At 39.7% G+C, this 20656-nt stretch overlaps 1 protein-coding gene across 3 annotated transcripts in view; it reads left to right on the forward strand.

Moving 5' to 3' along the window:
* The window catches only part of METTL25 (methyltransferase like 25), a 234131-nt gene extending 224816 nt beyond the window's left edge, over positions 1-9315 (forward strand). For all 3 annotated transcript variants that reach the window (XM_073651617.1, XM_073651615.1, XM_073651616.1), the window contains 2 exons: positions 6422-6493; positions 8830-9315. In XM_073651617.1, coding sequence (XP_073507718.1) covers positions 6422-6493; positions 8830-8919 — 162 coding nt within the window. In that variant the 3' untranslated portion in view covers positions 8920-9315. The remainder of the gene's footprint in view (positions 1-6421; positions 6494-8829) is intronic.
* Positions 9316-20656: the final 11341 nt, after the last annotated feature.

Consider the following 20656-nt stretch of genomic DNA (forward strand, 5'->3'; position numbering starts at 1 on the left):
TACTTGTTATGATCAGACATGTATTTTCAATAAAAAATCAGAGTGGGGAAAAAGTCATTACACTTGTAAGAAAACCAACAAGCTTTGACTATTACATTTTAGGTTTTGGGTGGAAGCTATGCATAAAATTACGTTTGTCAGAAATTTAGGCTTGGGAACCCATGATTGTTAATGAATCTGAAGCATGGGTTGTTACATTTAAGCAAAATGGCATTGACTTGTGATGGGTGTGATATCTTATTTTAATGATTCAGCCTCTTGCACCAGCAACATTGTGTTGTGACCATTTCTGTTATGTTTCTGTGTTCATCAGAAATAACGTACGTTCTAAATATTAACCCCTTCGCAACCCTGGGATTTTCCGTTTTTGCATTTTCGTTTTTTGCTCCCCTTGTTCCCAGAGCCATAGCGTTTTTTATTTTTTGGGCAATATGGCCATGTGAGGGCTTATTTTTTCGGGACGAGTTGTACTTTTGAACGACATTACTGGTTTTACCATATCGTGTACGGGAAAACAGGGAAAAAAAATCCAAGTGCGGTGAAATTGCAAAAAAAGTGCAATACCGCAGATGTTTGTTTTTTTTTTGTTTTTTTTTACCACGTTCACTGAATGCTAAAACTGACCTGCAATTATCATTCTCCAGGTCACTACGAGTTCATAGACACCAAACATGTATAGGTACTTTTTTATTTAAGTGGTGAAAAAAAATTCCAAAGTTTGCTAAAAAAAAAAAAAAATGGCGCCATTTTCCAAGACCCGTAGCGTCTCCATTTTTCGCGATCTCTGGGCTGGGTGAGGGCTTAGTTTTTGCGTGCCGAGCTAAAGTTTTTATTGATGCCATTTTGGGGTAGATCCGATGTTTTGATCGCACGTTATTGCAATGTTGCGGCGACCAAAAAACGTAATTCTGGCGTTTAGAATTTTTTTCTCGTTACACCGTTTACCGATCTGATTAATTCTTTTGTTATATTGATAGATCAGGCGATTTTGAACACGGCGATACCAAATATGTGTATGTGGGTTGTTTTTTTTTATTATATTTTGAATGGGGCGAAAGGGGGGTGATTTAAACTTTTTATATTTTTTAAAAAAAATTTTAATATTTTTTAAAAACCTTTTTTTTTCACTTTTTGCTTGCTTCTATAGTCTCATTAGGAGACTAGAAGCAGCACTTGTCTGATCGCCTCTGCTACATCAGCAGATCACCTCTATGTGCAGAAATGCTCCTGTGCTATGAGCGCCGACCACTAGGTGGCGCTCATAGCGATCAGCTCATGACAACCACTGGAGTCTGCTGCAGACCCAGGGTTGTCATGCCCATGCATCGGTGACCTGCGATCACGTGACGGGATGCCCGATGGGGTAAGTGCCGCGCTTCCGGCGTGGTGATGTTAAATGCCGCTGTCAGAGATTGACAGCGGCATTTAACATGTTAACAGCCACGGGTGGATCGCTTTTCCACCCGCGGCTTTTGCGGGCACATGTCAGTTGTAATAATCAGCTGACATGTGCACGGTTCAGTGTGGGCTCAGCGCCGGAGCCCGCGCTGAACAGGGGGTGACAGCCTGGTTCGTACTATTACGTACCAGGCTGTAAAGGGGTTAATGTTTCCTAATTGGGGTCCCTGAAACTTGATCAGGGGTTCACCAGAAGACAATAGCAGCAAGTGATGTTACTTTTCTTTAAATGGAACCTGTCACCAGAAATAACACTGTGAACCTGCAGATATGCGGTTAATCTGCAAGTTAATATCTGCGAGTTATTATGCTGCCCTGCGCCTGCACGCAGCCGAATGCAGCGGGGAGAAAATGAACTGCATTCTCCCTGCCAGCATTCGGTTTCAGTCATGGGGGCACCGCGGGTTCAGTCATCATTCTGAGAATAAAGAGCGGCCGCTGTAATCGCATCCCCGGCCCTGACTGACCCTCCCTCTGCATTGCGGCCAGCTGTCAGCCAGGGCTCTGGGCGTGGTTAGGGTAGCCGCTCTGTATCCCCGGAGCAATGAATGAACCCATGGCTCCCATGCCCCCATGACTGAAACCAAATGCTAGCGTTGAGAATAAAGTTCATTTTCTTCCCGCTGCATTCGTCTGCATGCAGGCGCCGGGCAGCATAATAGCGCTGTTAACCTGTAGATTAACCACACATCTACAGGTTAACAGCGTTATTTCTGGTGATAGTTTCCCTTTAATTATTATTTCAACGTTTGTAAAAATGTTTATGGGCAAACCAAACAATCACATTTTGTCCAGAATATAAACTCTAGAATGCCCCTATGCCAAGTTTCATTGAGTTGTGTACTAGAGTGCATTTTTTAGGAGTTCCCGTATGGTAATATTGGAAAACTGTCTTTTTAATTTGCATTCTCATATTACCCACATTGAGCCACTTTCCCCAGAGCTGTAGACATGTTAGTGAGTGCCTTAAAGAGCTTAAGTCTCTAAGAAGGAACAAATATGAAATCTCAATTTCCACCTCTTAAAATGTCAGAGGACGCGTTTCCTTATTGGATTTATGTAAAGAATATTTTCAGGATGGAACCGTTTTCTTGTGGATTCATTACGGTAACATAGTAAGTCATATTTCTATGTGAATGTTTCATAGTTCTACCATTTTTAGTGCATTTAAACTTGAGATGTGGCCAGAAATCCTTCTTCATATGCGAGATCACAATATAAGATACAGATGTATTCTCCATTTACTGTGCAGCTTTAGTATAATACGTCAGCCTATTTGGCACATGCAGAGTGTTTTCAGAATTAGAAATGTTTTGATATGTATAGTGCTGGTCATTTCCCACATGTATATCTTCCCAATGAGACTTGAGGGGCCCCAGTGTCTCATAAGCTCATATATTTGGTCTTTCTGGAAAATATATAATGCAATGTAATCAGAATATTATCCCGTTTAAACATCCCAAGTATAGCCTTATGTAAACTCGCTTAAATGTGTATCTCTTATAGTCGGAGAACATTTTCACCACCACTAAGATAACCCCTATTTACATGTCTGTGTAGCCTTGACTGTATATATATTCTAGCCCTGCGCTGACATGTTGTTACTTTTAGAGAATGTGCACTTTGGGGATGCAGAGTATGTATTCACAGTGTGGGGAGTGATTGCTTTTGACATTATGCAGTGCATTCCCCTGTATGGAGTAATGAGAGCCTTTTTCTCAAGTGGATAATTTTCTGTCTGTGTCTAAAGTCATTGGAGATGTGCTTTGTATGCGTCTTCTAAATGTATAAGCCATATGTTATTGTATTTAGTTAATACCATTTTACTTCAGCTCTCGAAATGCACATTTGTTTCCATCCAATTATTTTGTTCCGTCTTTAGAATTATGGAAGTAAAGATACCGATTAAATCCTTGATTTGAGTAGGGAAATGATCCGCATCTCTTTTTCCAATAGGCAGTGACTCACATAAATGTGATTAAAGCTTTATTCCACTAGTCAGCTGCTGGAAATGGTGCATCCATATATCCGGTCTTGTCTCTGCATGTAAGGAAAAATTAGTTTCTGCTCATACCAGTGTTAAATGTTAATTAGATTTTGATATTAATGGATAGCTCATTAGATATTCTTTTAAGAAAATGATCAAGAGTACTAAAACTGCTAGCTGTTATGTAACTATTATGCGATAATTGTAAAATCCTACAATTCATTGCTTCTTTTATTATTACTTTATAAAAAGAACCAAAGCCATCACTAATGTACAAAGTTTGACAAATTACAAATTCTTTAGGAATAATAGTGCAATTTTATCTCCGAGTTTGTGCATCATTTATTCCTTATTTTCAAGGTCTGTGCTTGTAGTCATGTAGACTTGTAGTCTTGTAGACTGCAGACTTAAATGTTCACTTTCCAAACACTCTACAATCCGTTACATATTCATCACTTCTTCTACAATCCATAATATATCCATTGCTTCTTCTATCCATTACATATCCATTGCTTCTTCTACAATACGTTACATATCCATTGCTTCTACAATCCATTATATATCCATTGCTTCTTCTATAATTCGTTACATATCCATTGCTTCTTCTATAATTCGCTACATATCCATTGCTTCTTCTACAATCCGTTACATATCCATTGCTTCTTCTACCATGCGTTACATATCCATTGCTTCTTCTACCATCTGTTACATATCCATTGCGTCTTTTACAGTCTGTTACATATCCATTGCTTCTTCTATCATCCGTTACATATCCATTGCTTCTTCTACCATCTGTTACATATCCATTGCTTCTTCTACCATCTGTTACATATCCATTGCTTCTTCTACAATCCGTTACATATCCATTGCTTCTTCTACAATACGTTACATATCCATTGCTTCTTCTACCATCCGTTACATATCCATTGCTTCTTGTATAATTTGTTAAATATCCATTGCTTCTTCTACAATCCATTACATATCCATTGCTCCTTCTACAATCTGTTACATATCCATTGCTTCTTCTACCATCCGTTACATATCCATTGCTTCTTCTACCATCTGTTACATATCCCTTGCTTCTTTTACAGTCCGTTACATGTCCATTGCTTCTTCTACAGTCGTTACATATTCATCGCTTCTTCTTCAATCAGTTACATATCCATTGCTTTTTCTACAATACATTACATTTCCATTCCTTCTTTTACAATCCGTCGCATATCCATTGCTACTTCTACAGTCAATTACATATACATTGCTTCTTTTAAGGAAGAGTTCTGATAACTGTACTGTAAAGGTTATCATTATGTACTTATGTACTATCACATCACCACCATGGATTTTTATGCTCTGGAACAAGCAGGTATTTGTGAAGTGTAAAGTATATGATACGTGGTTTTCTAATTATTTTAAAAATATAAATATGAAAATTGTGCATTTGTGTTCAGCCCCCTGAGTCAGTACTTTGTAGGACCAACTTTCTTTGCAATTACTGCTTGAGGCTGACATTTTTGCCAATTCTTCTTTGCAAACTAGGTCTAGCTCAGTAATATTGGATGGAGAGCGTCTGTGAACAGCAATTTTCAAGTCTTGCCACAGATTCTCATTGGGATTTAGATTTGGACTGTGACTGGGCCATTCACACACATGGATATACTTTGATATAAACCATTACATTGTAGCTCTGGCTGCATGTTTAGGGCCGTTGTCCTGCTGGAAGGTGAACCTACTATGCCCCAGTCTTAAGTCTTTTGCAGACTTTAACAGGTTTTCCTCCAGTATTGCCCTGTATTTAGCTCCATCCATCTTCCCAGCTTTGGTCAAGCTTTAGCATTTGGATAAGTAGCTTCACAATTGACTGCGAAAAATAAATACTGGCAACCATAATTGTACTGTCATGAACTTGAACATTTAAAGTGGTTGTCCAGCATTAGGGAAATTTGTTTGACTTGCCCTGACCTATAGTGTCTGAGTTGTACTGTAGATCCTGGATTTTTAGCAATTTCTCTGCGCATTCTCACACCCTCAATGCAAAAAGTATACGGACAAGATCAGTCAGGAGACCTGAGATCCATCTACAAGGTGGATTGCTTTTACACTTTTTGATCAAAAACTGTTAACCAAGTACCTTACATTTTATGTGTGTAATTTATGTATTCAATAATTGAAGTATGCCTATGCATTTTGTTAGTATACATGTTTGAATCTTTCTCTGTATATTGGCAATGACATGCGAGCATTTGTGCATTAATTTAATACAATGTGTGTGCTGGCCTTGTGCGTATATTTTTTTTGCAAGTAATCATAATAATAGTCCCAAAATCCTAAGTAAATGCCTAACACTTTGCTAAACATATAATAACCACAACCTAACAAAAGGTATAATCCCAGGATAAGAAGAGAATCATGCAAAAATTCTTAATATTAACAGTTATAATTTTATTGAAAAGATACATAAAAAAATATATATATAAAAGGACAGGGAATGCCTCGTAATAGGGACACATAATAAGCTTGGAGAAACCAAAGTTGTAATTTGAGGGTCCAAACCAAGTAGTCTAGGCTACCGACCAATAAAGGGCAAGTGTTAACAGTAATAAGGTATATACCTATGACTACCCTTAAGGCTAATCTAGTTTGACCCCTAGGTTCCTATATACTTCATAGCAACATAGCCATAAAGCAGTATGAATGGGAGAAGTTGCCTGAAAATAAATCAATTCGCTGCCTATGGGACCGGCCTTATTTATAGCTCGAATTGAGAAGATGTGATGTATCATAGTGCGTGTTTCTTTACTGTCACCATGCCTCTGCGAGCAGACATATTGCCTTGTCAATCTTGTTTAACTTCTTACATTGCATCATTGGGTGCTGTAGATGGTGAAGATCACTTTCTATACGTAACATTATTCTCAGACAGAAACTATGTGAGAGATTGTTTTCGCTCTATTAATGCGTCATCCATCTTCCTTTCAGCTTAAAGTTTTCCTGGCTCCTTGTATTGAGGCCTTGATCCTCCTGGACCGCTTGGGCTATCTGAGAGAGCAGGTATGTTTACTTTTCCACATGTGACCCATAGCAAGCTTCCCCCATTACATGAGATCATTCACACTTACTGTATAAGGAAAGTCTCGCTCACAGACTACACACTTGATAACGTGCATCACTTGGAGAACCAGAGAAGGAATCGTTTCAAGCATATGCCCAGCAGATGTTATTATTTTTGCTAAAGTTGAGGCAATAACTTTAATGGTATTTTAATTAAAGTCTAATTTGCAAGACGCCAGGCATTATGTTTATAGCCACTACATAGAGATAGTTCTCTTAGTCGCAGACTTGCGCTTTTGTTAAAATGCTCAATATATCTCATTTTGTTGAGTTTGATAGTCTTTAAATCTGCCACCTAATTTAACAGATGACAATTATCTATGATTGCAGTAACATCAGCGGTTGCCCCGGTGCCAGAAAATCTTGTTAGGGAATCCATTGGCAGTGTTTAGAAAATGAGAACTTTTCTCGTGAAACTTCTCTGATGTGTGTAGAAAGATGTTTGCAATCTCGGGTAAATTGAACCCACTCCCCAGCGCAGTGCCACAGTGTTTCCACTATAAACGTTTTCACAGTAACTGTGTCCATTGCAGTACCGTCCTTCCTAATCCTTTCTTGGAATCAAGTTGTTGCTATAAATGTTTGATATTGTTCTAAATGGTATTTTATACACACACAAAAGCTATTGTGAAAAGCGCAAATAATGACGTCTTTTTCTGGCTGGCAGCTTACTGTAAATCAGAAATCTGTATGATTTCCAGACCTGCAGATCAGCCATAACCTCTTGTATTACCGATTTACTTTCACTGAACCAAAGAGAGATTTGACCTAGTTTACACAATGCTGCAGATGCGATGCTGGGCTGTCAGCTGCTGTCCTAAAACAACAATGGGAACCCCAGGAGAGGTTATTGTTTGTGTTCTCCTTCTCTAATAATGCAGGATGATATGTAGTAATTATTTCTACAATCAGCTATTAAATCATGTACAGATGGCTTTCTATTGCTCCAGCTCTAGAGCAGCAGTGTGTGCAGTGAATCCTAACCCCGCTCCGATCTGCAGATACAGCTCATGTTCTGTGAATTATTATCCTACATTGGTAAATGATCTGTTCAGATCTCCCCAGTTGTCTGCATGTGGGCAGTTTTATTCTAGCTGTCTAACCTCCTGGTGCATTGATTCAGAAGAGGCAGTGTAAGCAATATAAACCCTACTGCTCTGCCATAAAATATGCTTACTGTGCTTATATTCATCTGGTACAATGCATTGTTCCTGGACGTCTTATCAGCGCTATTTTACTATTAACGGCATTGACACTGTCTGGTAGCCCCTTATTTTAGCTGTACATGCTGACCTTTGAACCCTCCTTAACACTATGGCTTTCATTCATCAAAGTGACTATGTTAAAATTGCTTTGAAAAGTTGTGAAATTTGCACAACACTGAGCTGCACAAACATTTTGCAACTTTTGGAGCTTCCTGCTAGTTTCGCCCAACTCCTCAAAAATGGCCAGAGCTTGTCTAATTCATGACAAACTGTGGTGTTCCTTATGCCAGAAATCTTACTCCAGTCCCTGACTGGAGACGCCTCCATGCGAATCAGGAGCGACTCACTCCAACATGCCCTCATCAAAACTGACATTCGCCCCAGTCTTGATGAATCAGGGCCCTCATCCTCTCTATGTTGTGTTGCTTAGATTGTGACCCCTGAAGGGCATCTATATGCTTTTGCGTTTCCTGGCTGCAGTTTAGCATGATGAAGAACTGCATTCCCACTTTTGATTTTTCTGTTTCCCAAGTCATGTATTTATTTTATTGTATATGGACAATGCTGTTTCCATGTTTTATGTGCATAACCTTTAATGTATCAACATTAACAGGATTGTCTGGACATCTAATATTGATGAGTTTATCCACAGAGTAGGTTATCCATATCAGATGGTGAAGGTCCAACACCCGGCACACCCACTGATCAGCTGTTATTGACCAGATCAGAACAGCATAGAGAATAGTATCTAATCTGCAGTACTCTGCTCTGGCCACTACACACTGAATGAAGGTGCGCTGTACAGCTTCATTCAATGTTACACTCAACCGTCACTGGAGCTAATAACAGCTGAGCGGTGGAGGTGCCATAACATGGGGAGGACATCAATATTAGATGTCCAAACAAAACCTTTTAAATTTCGCATACATACATGTATTTTACATTATTAGAATTATGTACGCTACTGCATTTTGCAGATTATTTTTATTTGTTTAAAAAAAAACCCTCTTCTCCCTAATTCTCTTTATACTGACCATTGTTTTTTTTTATACTATGTGTACCTTTTTATAGGAGAACCTGGCATGGTCCGGATTGGTGAAATTGTTCGATCCTGTGAAATCTCCACGATGCTATGCAGTGGTTTCATTGAAGCAGCCATGATGAATTAATACGCTACTTTGCTGTATGAAATTGATAATGATATACAGTGAGGTACAGACTGCATATATAAAAAATATTCAGCAGCGTAATTCCCATTTAAGTGCCAAGTAACACGATCATTTTTCAGTTCTTCAGAAAAGCATCAGTAGTGCATTTAGAGCTGTGAACGAACACTTATCACTGTGAGGCGATGTCCAGAAACATGAATTATTATTTATGATTTACGTGAAAAGGTTTTATTCTAAAATTATTGTATTTAATTTCTGTTGAAATGCCTTAATACACATTTTTGTACGACAGACCTCACTGTATTTTGCAGTGTTTTTTTTGTTTTAGATTTTGTCTGATTGTAAATATTTTTTTAATATAACTAAAAAAAAAATTGCCTATCTTTTATATATGTGTGTTATTGTTTTTCTTTCTTTTAGACTTTTAAACTATTCATTAGACAGATAAGCCAAACCTGATCTAATAAAGATAATTTGAAAAGGCTTTTCTTGATTTTGCTTACAAAGCTTGTCATGTTTAGCGCCACTCTTTCATGTCGATCTCTCACAAATTTTCTGTCAAGCCTAAATTCTATATATACAATTATGTTTACTATGTTTTGATTTCTTCGGACTCGTGAAATTTGGATCTAAAGAAATATTATATTACAGGCTCTATTTCATGCACCACGTATTTTACTCTTGCAAAGTTAACAAGCAAGACGTGTAGCTGTGTATTTCTTAAGAACCTTTTGAATTTGAATGCACAGCATTTGTTTTTATAGAAAATGCTAGTAAAATTTTAATATACATCAACACAGTCTAGTGTGGGAAAGTGAATTGTATTGGCTAAAAGATTCATATGATCTATAAGTACAAGAGTCTGTTCACCACCCCCATAGCACTGTAAATTGAAATTGGTCAGGAAAACTTGTACCATTTATTATTTATTACATTATTTATTATTAAATTGTTCCAGAAAATGAAGTATTTCTCAGTAAATTATTGCAATTACACATTATTGTGCCAGCATCCCTGCATGCTTCCCTTCCTCGGCAGAGATGCCGACTAATTCGCGGCCGCTGTCCCGTACTTCCTTCCTCCTCTCCTGCTGCTCAGGGTGCGCGCGTTGTGTGCAGATCCCCGGGCACACTGCTTAGGGTGTGCGCTCCATCCTTAAAGGGGCCATGCGGGCGTCCTAAAGTTTCCCCAGCCAATGACTGGGAGACGCTTCCTATTTAAGGCACCTCCACCTGCATGGAGGTGCCTGTGCAACGTTGTTCCCAAACATGCTTGCTAGTTCTCAGGTCCCCAGTGCTCGTATCTCAGTATATCTGTCCTCTTTATCCACGCCTGCCATGCTTGCCTGTGTCAGTTATATCTTCCAGCTATTCTGCCTGCCTGTATATCAGCCGTGCCCACCAGCACCTGCCTGCCTGTATATCAGCCGTGCCCTCCAGCACCTGCCTGCCTGTAAACCAGCCGGTCCCCTCCGCACCTGCAGTGCCCATCAATATATCTGCCAGACCCACCTGCACCTGCCATGTCAATCTGCATAACAGCCAGACCTGTAGGTACTTGCCATGCCATTCTGTGTATCAGCCGAATCTGCCTGCACCAGTCTTGCTAGTCTGTATATCAGCTGGTCACATCTGCACATGCCTGCCTGTATCTGCTGTAGTTTCCTTCCGGGCCATTCCAGCTACCTGTCCCTTGGGGGGTCAGCTGCCGTGCATCCGAGGTCAGTCCTAGTTTTGCCCCTCTCGGCTTTCCACGGATCTCGGTTCTCGGTATCATCAGCTGCCGTGTATCCGAGGTCAGACTTTGTGTGGTCCTTAGTCACGCCCCTTCAGGCTCTTCTTGGGTCATGGCACAGTGGATCCACCACCCAGTCCATAACACTTTATCTAATTTGTGGTGATTATCACTCACCAGGCTCTCTTGGCACCGTCAGTTGCCGTGCATCCGGGGTCAGCCTTGGTATGGCGCTTAGTTACTCCCCTCCAGGCTCTACTCGGGTTTTGGCACAGTGGTTCCACCACCCAGTCCGTTACACACATGTTTTGTTATACACATGTTTATTTCCTTTGTGTGTATTGGAACAACACAAAAAAAATCAGAGAAAAAAAGGCAAATTGGACTTAATTTCACACAAAATCTCCAAATATGGGCCGGACAAAATTGTTACCACCTTTCCAAAATTGTGAGTAAACAAGTTTGTTTCAAGCATGTGACCAATATGGTCACTCCAACTCCACAATGACAAAAGGAACAATCTACTGCTGCCAATCATTTATACAGGCGGATTGAACACCCATTACAGGTAGCGTATGGCTTGAGTGCCGTTTAAAGAGCAAGAGAAAGAGGGCTATTAAACTTTATATGTTTAATCCAGAAAAGTAGACTGTGTTTATGAAAAAAATATACAAAGATGTTACAAAATGGGAACAAAACAATACGGTATATACAAAACAATCACATAGGATAAATGGGATAAAAAAAGAAAAGTTCTAAACCTGTGTCACGGAAATGTCTCAGAGCTTAGCAGAGGGAAGCACCACTTAGAGCAACTGACAGAACCACAGCAAGCTGTGTCTTCCAGAACTGACAAATGACAAAACCCCTCATGAGGGCTGGTTGTGAGATGTGCTAGGTTTTGGAAGATTAAGATCCCCGACTTTCAGAATATCTTCGTCCCTGGAGGTCCCATGTGAGAGATATTGTCATGTTTCCTATCACAATTTTACCTTTCTATAGAGATGAAACATTGCATTTATAGCATCATCTATCTGATCCGATATTAAGTTGGAGGTGTTTGCCCGGCCTTATGGTGATGTGAGTGAATGTGTTATGTTTGTCCCTTCTCTACGATGCCGAAAATATATCTCCCATAAATATCAGATCGATGCAAACCCCAATATTCAACACTGACCACTGGCTCCAGAGTGTCTAACAGAATTTTTTTTAACAGACTGTTCTTCTCTACCGCTTAGTATACGAATCCTTAAATTGGTGGCTGGCTCTCAACAGATCTCCTGTTGTAATTACCTGTTCATGGCAGAAGGTTCTACTTCAATGGAGGTTGAAATTTCAGCCCTTTCTCACAGAGGTTGAAATTTCAGCCCTTTCTCACAGAGGTTGAAATTTCAGCCCTTTCTCACAGAGGTTGAAATTTCCGCTCTTTCTCACATTACCAGTTATAATTAGTCCCACATGTTGAATGTGAGGGTGATATGTATCCTCTCCAGAGATGTCTTTGTGGATTTTACTATTTTTTTCTATGACATATACTATTTAATAGATATTCCAACTTGAACAGTTAAATGTTGAGGCAATGAAAAGCTAAAAGTTTGAGAGACCTCAATATTACTCTTTAATGGCTAACTAATAGAGCTAAGCGGAGCACTTCACACAATACTGGTTCACGGTCCCGGTCAGTGCCCTCTGTCCGTGAACAGGAGCTGCACAAATTTTCTGACCTTCCAGGATCCCTGGCGTATCTTGTGATTTGCTGTGATGACGCGTGATCTCCTGTGCGCTGCATGGCCCATAGATGACATCACACCAGGCGGACAAATCAAACGCCACATTGAGGAACCCAGAGGGTCAAGAAATTTGCATAACTCCTTTCCACAGCCAGAGGGCACTGACCTGGACTGTTAACCCAGGTTGCGTGAAGCAGTCTGTTCATCTTTACTAAACATTACGACAGCCACTGTACAATATCAAATTGTATCTTTTCAATCTAGTGATTAATGTGGTACAAATATCTTTTCTTTGGTATATCCTATGGACACTCTTGACATGGGGAAAAAGCTATTCTTACATATGTTAGTAATTCATGTTAAAAAGAAAAAAGTTGCACTAAGCTTGAAGTTGAAATCTTAATTCACTTATTTTCAGAAGCACTGATATTTCCTAGTTTTATGCTTTTCATGTTTGGATCCTACCTTCCGAGTAACACACGATTACCAGAAAGTTGCTGCCTTCAGTAATTACCATGTATCAGCCTGGCTTCATTCTTGTAACCAATTTTCCCTTCCACTACCCATTAGGGATCTCCTCTTTTTTGTGCCTATTAACTAGAGGTACGTGCACATGACAGTTTTTTTCAGGCATGTGAATTCTCTGAATTTTTCAAGTGGTTGACTCTTCGGGAAATGCTGGTGTTTCGTTTTTTTTCGGAAATGTCTATTTAGCTGTTTTTTGGGCTCGTTTCCAAAGTGCTTTTTTGAGCCAGGTGTTTCATTTTAGTGGGTTTTTTTTCAAGCATTTTTTACTAGCCTTTTCCATACTTTTTTTTAACTCCATTCAACAATGTAGAAATCTCTAACATTTTTTCACGCACCAATGCTGGCAGAATGCTCAAAAGGACGTCCAGGCGTCTTTTGAGCCTTCCCTTTGACTTTTATTGTAAAGTATAGAGCGTCTTCAGAATGGCAAAACACCTAAACAATGCCTGCTCACTTTTTTTAACCCAGGGGTGGCCCACGATAACCCAATTATGGCCCACGATGACCTTTTCTGTCGGCTCCTGGGCAGATTCCTGGGGACCACAGTTCTTGGGCCAGCATCTGTGTTTTGATGGCCTCTGTCCTTTTAATTTCTTCTTGCTCTGTGAGCACGTGCATCAAGTGTTCACTACTGAACACTGAGGTGTGTGCAATGAAAGATTACATCCTGACAAAAGTACCAGCATCAGGAAATACTTTGTGGATGTAGCTAGTGTTCAATTTGTACAGCCCCCAAAGGATGATCTAAATATCCAAATGGCCCTTGGCACAAAGAAGGTTCACTACCCCTGTGTTAACCCCTTCATGACCGTGAACGTATCCATACATCCAGATAGGTAAGTACTTACCAACCTTGGACGTATGGATACGTCCAGGTCATGCTGTGCACGCGCGATCGCCGCCGAGTGTCAGCTGATTCTGACATCTGGCACTTAACCCCCTAAATGCTGCAATCAATATCGATTGAGCATTTAGCAGGTATGAAAAGGAAGGGAGCACCCTGTAGCCTCCAATCGGCTTCATCGCGGCGGCCCGTTCATTGCCATGGTGACCCGATGTTGTCATGATGACATCTGGGTCACCAGTGATAGCAAACTTGTTATACCATGCTCAGAACATGGTGTAGCTAGTTTGTGTGTCAGCGCAGAGCTGACATTTAAGTGATCAGACTGCGAAAAGTGAGAGAAAAATAGTAAAAATATTAAAAATAAAAAAGACAAAATAAAATTGTTATATATATATATATATATATATATATATATATATATATATATATATATATATATAATAAATTAGTATAGACCAAAAGTTTGGACACACCTTCTCATTTAAAGATTTTTCTGTATTTTCATGACTATGAAAATTGTACATTCACACTGAAGGCATCAAAACTATGAATTAACACATGTGGAATTATATACTTAACAAAAGTGTGAAACAACTGAAAATATGTCTTATATTCTAGGTTCTTCAAAGTATCCACCTTTTGCTTTGATGATTGCTTTGCACACTCTTGGCATTCTCTTGATGACCTTCAAGAGGTAGTCACCAAAAATGGTCTTTTACTTCAGGTGTGCCCTGTCAGGTTTAATAAGTGGGATTTCTTGCCTTATAAATGGAGTTGGGACCATCAGTTGTGTTGTGCAGAAGTCTGGTGGATACACAGCTGATAGTCCTACTGAATAGACTGTTAGCTGCTTTTTTCTTGCCAGAATACAAATTCTAAGTAAAGAAAAACGAGTGGCCATCATTACTTTAAGAAATGAAGGTCAGTCAGTGCGAAAAATTGGGAAAACTTTGAAAGTGTCCCCAAGTGCAGTTGCAAAAACCATCAAGTGCTACAAAGAAACTGGCTCACATGAGGACCGCCCCAGGAAAGGAAGACCAAGAGTCACCTCTGCTTCTGAGGATAAGATATCCGAGTCACCAGCCTCAGAAATCGCAGGTTAACATCAGCTCAGATTAGAGACCAGGTCAATGCCACACAGAGTTCTAGCAGCAGACACATCTCTTCAACAACTGTTAAGAGGAGACTTTGTGCAGCAGGCCTTCATGGTAAAATAGCTGCTAGGAAACCACTGCTAAGGACAGGCTACAAGCAGAAGAGACTTGTTTGGGCTAAAGAACACAAAGAATGGACATTAGACCAGTGGAAATCTGTGCTTTTGGTCTGATGAGTCCAAATTTGAGATCTTTGGTTCCAACCACCGTGTCTTTGTGCAACGCAGAAAAGGTGAACGGATGGACTCTACATGCCTGGTTCCCACCGTGAAGCATGGAGGAGGAGGTGTGATGGTGTGGGGGTGCTTTGCTGGTGACACTGTTGGGGATTTATTCAAAATTTAAGGCATACTGAACCAGCATGGCTATCACAGCACCTTGCAGCGGCATGCTATTCCATCTGGTTTGCGTTTAGTTGGAACATCATTTATTTTTCAACAGGACAATGACCCCAACACACCTCCAAGCTGTGTAAGGGCTATTTGACCAAGAAGGAGAGTGATGGGGTGCTGCGCCAGATGACCAGGCCTCCACAGTCACCAGACCTGAACCCAATCGAGATGGTTTGGGGTGATCTGGACCGCAGAGTTGAAAGCAAAAGGGCCAACAAGTGCTAAGCATCTCTGGGAACTCCTTCAAGATTGTTGGAAGACCATTTCTGGTGACTACCTCTTGAAGCTCATCAAGAGAATGCCAAGAGTGTGCAAAGCAGTCATCAAAGCAAAAGGTGGCTACTTTGAAGAACCTAGAATATAAGACATATTTTCAGTTGTTTCACACTTTTTTGTTAAGTATATAATTCCACATGTGTTAATTCATAGTTTTGATGCCTTCAGTGTGAATGTGCAACTTCCATAGTCATGAAAATTCAGAAAAAAATCTTTAAATGAGAAGGTGTGTCCAAACTTTTGGTCTGTACTGTATGTATATATATCATACCCATAAGTAAATATTTTTATGAAAAGAATAAATAAAAAAAAGTACACTTTTGGTATCGTCACTTCCGGAATGATCCGACCTTTAAAACTGTGCTATTTGTTAACTCCTTTGGTGAATCCTGTAAAAAAAAAAAAGAAAAAAAAAGGCAAAACACTATGCTTTATCATCATACTGCCAAACAAAAAGTGGAATAAGACTCAAAAGGACGAATGTAAATAAAAATAGTATCTCTGAAAACGCTGTCTGACCTGTGATCCGATGATGTCCGTGTTTTTAGACGAGCATAAAAGTGCGGTCTGCCACAGTTTTGTGCACGTCTTAAAAAAAAGGACACTGCTGATCAGAGGTCAGACGGAGTCTGGAGTAGCTCTGTTGCCTCATTATAGTGAATGGATCTCTCAGGGGTTTCATCTGAATCGCGGCTCTAGGAGATTTAGATGGAAACTCTGATGTAAGTGCTCAGCGTAGAGCAGCCGGATAAATGTGATCCAAAATGTTATGTAAAATGTTCCCAAAAAAGCTTCAAATCAATCCAAAAAAAAAAAAAGGCCCCACTCAGGACCGTCATCTGTTAACGGAAATATAGGGGCTTCCACGTTACTGGTAGTACAAAGGCTCTGGAAAAGCACTATGGCACCTCATCCCCCAAAAGAAATCCCACCGAATTCTGTCCTCCCAAATCCAAATCCCCCCCCTCCCTTCTGAGCCCCAGTATGCCTGAACCACATTTAGTGTCCACATGTTTGGCATTTCTGTAGTGATAAGAGCCCACCTAATTTATGGGTTGCGTTGCTCCAGAGGCATGAGCTGAGCACTACAACATACTGGTCACTGCAACGGCAGTTTGCAATTTTCACTCAGCAACAGCCACTGCTGCTTGTTTCTGGAAAACACCCATGGAGTCAAAATCGTCACTACACCTGTAGATAAATTCCCAAAGTGGTATAATTTCCAAAATGGGGTCACTTGAAGGGGGATTCTGCTCTACTAGCACTTAGGGGCTCTGTATATGAAGTCCGCAAACTATTCTAGGAAAATCTGCGCTCCAGGAGGCAAATAGTGCTCCGTCCCTCCCGAGTCTTGCCGTGTGGCTCAGCAGTACTGTACAGCCACATATGGCGTATTTCTACATTAGGTAGAAATTGTGGGACAAATTTTGGTGCCATGTGTACCCATTTCCTAGCGTGAAAATGTAAATTCTGGGGCTAAAACAAAAGTTTGGTGGTAAAAATTTAATTATTTTTTTCTTCACTGCTCAATGGTATAAAATTCTGGGACACATCTGTGGTGTCAATATGATCACTGCACCCCTAGATGAATTCATTGAGAGGTGTAGGTTGTGAAATGGGGTCTCTTATGGGGGTTCTGCTGTTCTGGCACTTCAGAGGCTCTACCAATGTGACATGGCACCCTCAAACCAGTCCAGCAAAATCTAAACTCCAATATGACGCTTCTTCCCTTCTGAGCTTTGCACTGTACCTCAAAAGTAGTTTTCGACTACATATAAGTATCAGCGTATGCAGGAGAAATTGCACAACTAATTTTGAGGTCCATTTTCTCCTGCTATCCTTGCGAAAATGAAAACATTTGGGGCATTTTTGTGGGAAAAATATTTATTTTTTCACTGATCAACGTTGTAAAATTCTGTGAAGCACCTGTCAGTTCAAGGTGCTCACCACACATCTAGATACATTCATTGAGGGGTTTCGTTTCCAAAATGGGGTCACTTGTGTGGGGTTTCCACTGTTTAGGCACATCAGTGGCTCTTCAAACGTGACATGGCATCCGCTAATTATTCCAGCAAATTTTGCATTCAAAAAGTCAAATGGTGCTCCTTCCCTTCCTAGCCCTGTTGTGCACCCAAACAGTAGTTTTCCTCCACATAATGGGTATTGACATATTCAGGAGAAATTGCACAGCCAATTGTATTGTGCAATTTATCATGTTACTCTTGGGAAAAAGCCAAATTTGGGGCTAAAAAAAAATTTTGGTGGGAAAAATTTGATTTTTTTATTTTTACAGCTCAAAGTTATAAACCTCTTTGAAGCTGGAGGTTCAAGGTGCTCACCACACATCTAAATATGTTGGAAAGGTCTAGTTTCCAAAATGGTGTCACTCCTGGGCAGTTTCCAATGTTTAGGCACATCAGAGGCTCTGCAAACGTGACATGGCGTCTGCTAATTATTCCAGCAAATTTTACATTCAAAAAGTCAAATGGAGCTCCTTCGCTTCCATTCTCTGCCGTGTGCCCAAACAGTGGTTTTCCCCCACATATCGGTTATTGGCGTGCTCAGAAGAAATTGCACAACAAATTTTGGGTCCATTTTTTCCTGTTACCCTTGCAAAAATAAAAAAATGTGGGTCTAAATAAAAAATTTTGTGAAAAAGTTAAATGTTCATATTTTCCTTCCACGTTCCATTAATTCCTGTGAAGCACCTGAAGGGTTAATAAACTTGTTGAATGTGGTTTTGAACACATTGAGTGGTGCAGTTTTTAGAATGGTGTCACTTTTTGGTATTTTCTGTCATATAGGCCCTTCAAAGTAGCTTCAAATGTGATGTGGTCCCAAAAAAAAAATATGGTTTTGTAAATTTTGTTGGAAAACTTTTAAACCTTTTAACTTCCTAACAAAAAAAATAGTTTCAAAAATTGTGCTGATGTAAAGTAGAGATGTGGGAAATGTTATTTATTGACTGTTTTGTGTCATTCTCAGATTTAAAGGCAAAAAAATGTAAAAGTTTGAGAATTTCTACATTTTCGACAAGTTTTCATTTTTTTTTCACAAATAAACGCAAGTCATATCCACCATACCATAATCGTACAAATTTTACATCCTTTTCCAGTGCTGATGAATTTCTCATCAATGGCTGTTTTAATTGTCAAACTAGTTTTCTCATTTGTGATCGAGTGTCCGTGTAGAAAGCAATATAGGGAGAACTACACAACCCCTCCACAAACGACTCAACACTCACAGATCAAACATCATGAAAGGCTTTCTCCACCATGGTTTTCCACGACACTGCACATACTTTTATGATAGATCTTATAAAGATCTACGGATCACACCTATCTAACACATCTCCATATTGTGAACCGTATTGAGCAGCTAAATAGAAAACAAGTTTACTGGATCTATCGATTAAATACGTTGAAACCTCATGACCTTAATGACATTTCTAAAAAAAAATGTATCAAATCTCTTTACAAGCGTCATCCTTTTACTTAGCCCAACCCTATAGAATATCATCCCATATAGTCTAGCGCAAAATATCAACAATTATTACTGCTTTCATCTTTAGCTATAAACCCTATATTGGTATCTATACAAATATTTATTTCAGACTCTATTACTGTTGTTTTATTTCGGTCTTTTTATATATTTAATTTTATATTATTTATTGTATCCCCCAGTTCTTCTAGACCTCATTTTTGTAATATAAAAGTCATCTCGGCGTTGATTTTATATGAGTATTTAGAGGGGTCTAGAAAGATGTTACTCTTATATTGACATTTTTACATTTTAATAATCATCTATGTGATTAGATATGTATAATTTTTAGCATTCCTTTTATCTCGTCCATATTTTAGATACATAGATTGTATATTTACTATTGATCTTATAATTTTATTCCTTATCTTTTTCTTTTACTTTTCTTACACAGTTTTCGTTATAAACCAGTTTCTCCCTTTAACCCCTTTATGACGTGGTACATAATAGTACGCACCACGTCATAACCCCCTGTTCGTAGTACGCACCACGTCATCACCCCCTGTTCAGCGCGGGCTCAGGCGCTGAGCCCGTGCTAAACCGGGCACATGTCAGCTGATCTATACAGCTGACACGTGCCCGCAACAGCCGCAGGTGAAATCGCGATCCACCCGCAGCTGTTAACTAGTTAAATGCCGCTGTCAATCTCTGACAGTGGCATTTAAAATCGCCGCGCTGGAAGCGCGTCACTTACCCCGCCCATCAGTGACCCCTTCACATGATCGCGGGTCACCGATGGGTTGGTATGACCACCGGGGTTTGCAGAAGACCCCTGTGGTTGTCATCTTCAGATTGCTATGAACGCCGCCCAGTCGTCGGCACTCATAGCAAGTGAGCAAATCTGCTACATACAGGCGATCTCCTCATCGCCAGTATGTAGCAGAGCCGATCAGCCAAGTGCTGCTTCTAGTCTCCCATGGAGACTATTGAAGCAAGCAAAAAGTAAAAAAAAATGTTTTTAAAAATATTAAAATATAAAAGTTTAAATCACCCCCCTTTCGCCCCATTCAAAATAAAACGATAAAAAAAACAACACGTTTGGTATCGCTGCTTTCAGAATCGCCCGATTTATCAATATAAAAAAAATTAATCCGATCGGTAAACGGCGTAATGAGAAAAAAATTTTAAATGTCAGAATTCCTTTTTTTTTTGTCGCCGCAACATTGCAATAAAATGCAATAAAGGGCGATCAAAACATCATATCTACCCCAAAATGGTATCTATAAAAACGTCAGCTCCCCGCACAAAAAATAAGCCCTCACCCAGCCCCATATCCCAAAAAACGGAGACACACTACAGGTCTCGGAAAATGGCGCTTTTTTTTTTTTTTTTTTTGCAAACTTTTGATTTTTTTTAACCACTTTAATAAAAAAGAACCTATACATGTTTAGTGTCATAATGACCTGGATAATAATAATGGCAGGGTAGTTTTAGCATTCAGTGAACGTGGTAAAAAAATAAAAAGAAAACAATTGTGAAATTGCACTTTTTTTGCAATTTCACCGCACTTGGAATTTTTTTCCAGTTT

Source organism: Phyllobates terribilis, unplaced genomic scaffold, assembly GCF_046119375.1.
Source record: "Phyllobates terribilis strain yellow unplaced genomic scaffold, ASM4611937v1 Scaffold_11__3_contigs__length_659146591, whole genome shotgun sequence".
NCBI lineage: Eukaryota > Metazoa > Chordata > Amphibia > Anura > Dendrobatidae > Phyllobates > Phyllobates terribilis.